The following is a 3,047-nucleotide window of genomic DNA, read 5'->3' on the forward strand; positions in this document are numbered from 1 at the left end:
GGACATGTCCATTTATAAGTGCGTCTGCACAAGGCATGATCAGTGATCACAGATTTGGTTTTGTTTCAGCCAGTGTTTCACCTTTTCATTAAATGTTTTCAGATTCCTTTGTGTTTTCATTTCTGTTGGCAGGGAATTCCTACAATGGATCCCTTTTACAGAGAAGGACGACTAATCGAAAGTGGTTTTGCGCTGTGCCACCTTGCAGTTGAAATTTGGTCATCCCCTAGTGGCGATTCTATTAGTATTTGTTTTTAAGTACAGCTGGAGCAAGATTATTCACACATTTAAAAATCAAGTTGATAAAAGAAAACTTAATAAAACAATCATAACTAAGCAAATTATACTTTTTCACTCTTATACAATGATGCCATTTCATTTGTTTTTGATCCATTATTTTCAGTGCTTGTTTATATAGTGATATAATGGGTTTAAGAGTTGACTGTGAAGCCTGGCTCCATACAGTAACACAATAAGAAAGATGGGAGAATAGCATAGCATGCAAAAAAAGTTGAGCTGTCTTGAGGGGTAAATATTATCTAATCATTTTAAAACAGTTTAAATTAGTCTTTACAGTTTTGCATAGTTTTTTAACATGTTTATCAAATTTAAGTTCGGGGTCCAAATGACACCTAGAAATTTAAAATCATTGACTTCCTCTATTTCCTCTTGATTTATTCTAATTATAAGCTTTTCTTTTGCTTTCCTTCTCATGGAAAAACACATTGAATCTGAAAAAGACTGTCAGAGTTAAGTGATTGTTTTTAAGCCATAGAGAGACTCCCTCCATTCCGCTTGTTAATATGTCTGCTGCTACACAGGGGGTTTTGGCTGATACATAGATAATTGTGTCATCAACATACATCTGACATCCAGCTTTTTTAAAGCATGATGGTAAGTCGTTTATGTATAGGCTGAAGAGCAGAGGCCCCAAAATCGAGCCTTGTGGAATTCCCATTGTAGATTGTCGGGGGGTTGAATATTCTGCATTGATTTTTACACACTGCTCTCTTGATTCGAGATAGGATGCAAACCAGCCAGGTGCTTGCTCTGAAAAGTTAAAAGTTCTGAGTTTGTTCAAAAGCACTTCATGGTTCACAGTATCAAAGGCCTGTTTAAGATCTGCTCCGACTACATCACCCTTATCCAATGAGGACTTGATGTTTTCAGTGAGGTAGCAGTTGGCAGTTGAATACCCCGGTCTAAATCAAAATTATTTAGGATAAATAAGAAAATTATTTTCAAGGTTGTCAACCAGTTCTGCAACAATGTTTTCCAGAATCTTTGAGAGAACTGGTAGGATAGAGATTGGTCTATAATTGCTTACTTGGCTTTATGACCGCTGTTTTCCAGGTTTGTGGAAATTTACCAACTCTGATGGAAAGGTTTATCAGATGTGTTATTGGTTTGATCAGAGTGGAGCTATGTGTTTTAATAACAGCAATATCCAACCAAAACCAGTCCTCTGCCTTTGAATTATTTAATTCATTGATGATTTTAGCAACTTTCTCTTGGTCAACTTTCTTAATATGAAAGGACTGCAAAGAGTCTGAAAAATTAAGAGATCCCTAATTGATCCACTACTAAATTGTCAAAAGTCATGAAGACTCAAGCGAGCGGAAATCCACTGCGCGAGCAGAAGCACAATGCGTGCGAGCAGGATTCCACTGCGCAAGCAGAGTTATCCTTTGAGAGCAAACCAGGCGCTCGCTCGCAGAAACCTGTACAACTCTCGGTTGTTAAATTTCTGCACGAGTGTTGTATTGCGTGGGAAGCTTAATTTTTGCGCGTGTGGAATAACATAATTTATGACTAAAAATAAACGCCATAATTGTACAGGATTACAATATTAAAATTCATCTGGGGGGACAGTGCTATATTTAAGGCTAGACATTCCAAAGATGTGTCCAGTTTGATTTCATTATATTTAAGAATATGTCTTACATAAAATAATACGCCCCCTCCCCTGCCAGATGATCTGTCCTCTCTATAACAAACATAGCCAGGAACTGCATCATACTGGTTGCGATGTTAGGAATAAGCCAGGTTTCACTCAGAGCTAGGAAGTCTAGGTTAGAGTCCGTCAGTAGATGTTGAATCTGATCTCCTTTTGATATTATACTCCGGATGTTCAAGATTCCACCCAGGATACCCTTAGGTCTAGACACAGAGTCCCAAATCACCTTTACATGATTTACAGTCTGGAAAAATCCAAGTTGATGTTGTTTTTGTGCTGATTGGATATCTGTTTTACATTGTGTTTTTAAAGTTCCATTAGCTGCGCTTATCATCCACTCTGGCAGCTTAGGTTGCTTGTGAAAGTGTGATTGTTCACACTCACCAGACAGATCACGTCCATCCGGGTGGAAAACGGGGCAGACAGGTGGGCCGAGGTTCCGTTGGTCGATCGCAACATGCGGCACGCCCCTCAAGCAGAAAGGTCAGCTGATATAACACAGAGTCAGTATTATACTGAGAGCATACCGTTAGGAATTTTGGACAGGGGGACAAACCAACTTCTTAGTTCTAATACAAACACGGGCAGTTTCAAAGAAGCTCTTGGCCGTTAGCCTTATAGTGACACAGATGGAGTCCCTAACAATTATTTCCAAATTCAGCGTTATAGATTCATCCAGGCCGCGCTCACATGTATATTCAATTACTCAATATGATTATAAAGCACAAAAGGTCAATACCTTTTTTTAATTTAAATTAGACTGTGACAGTTATGTTCCTCATTTTAACTTAAAACAAGGAGACAGAAAAATGCCCTTCAATGATTTGCTGATTAGAGAACAGTAAAATCAAACATTGTAGAAATGACTGCAAAGCATTAAATCATACAGTTTAATTATGAGTGAACGAATACACATACTTGATCTATCAAATTCAGTTTTGAGGACTACAGTAATCAACGTATTGGTCAAATTATGTACTAAACTGAAATACTGTTTAGAGTATATGGCTGTGAGCTGAAATGATGATCATATAAACAGAGGTTTACCACATGTATAGCTTATTCTACTGTAACCATAGTAGCATCTGTA

At 37.8% G+C, this 3,047-nt stretch overlaps 1 protein-coding gene across 1 annotated transcript in view; it reads right to left on the bottom strand.

Annotated features, from left to right (window-relative positions):
* Positions 1 to 2,416, bottom strand: part of LOC119914958 — a 12,949-nt gene extending 10,533 nt beyond the window's left edge. The window contains exon 1 of the mRNA XM_038734505.1: positions 2,342 to 2,416. Coding sequence (XP_038590433.1) covers positions 2,342 to 2,416 — 75 coding nt within the window. The remainder of the gene's footprint in view (positions 1 to 2,341) is intronic.
* Positions 2,417 to 3,047: the final 631 nt, after the last annotated feature.

Source organism: Micropterus salmoides, unplaced genomic scaffold, assembly GCF_014851395.1.
Source record: "Micropterus salmoides isolate LMB-PRFRI ecotype aquatic unplaced genomic scaffold, ASM1485139v1 Ms_hic_scaffold_20, whole genome shotgun sequence".
Taxonomy (NCBI): Eukaryota; Metazoa; Chordata; class Actinopteri; order Centrarchiformes; family Centrarchidae; genus Micropterus; species Micropterus salmoides.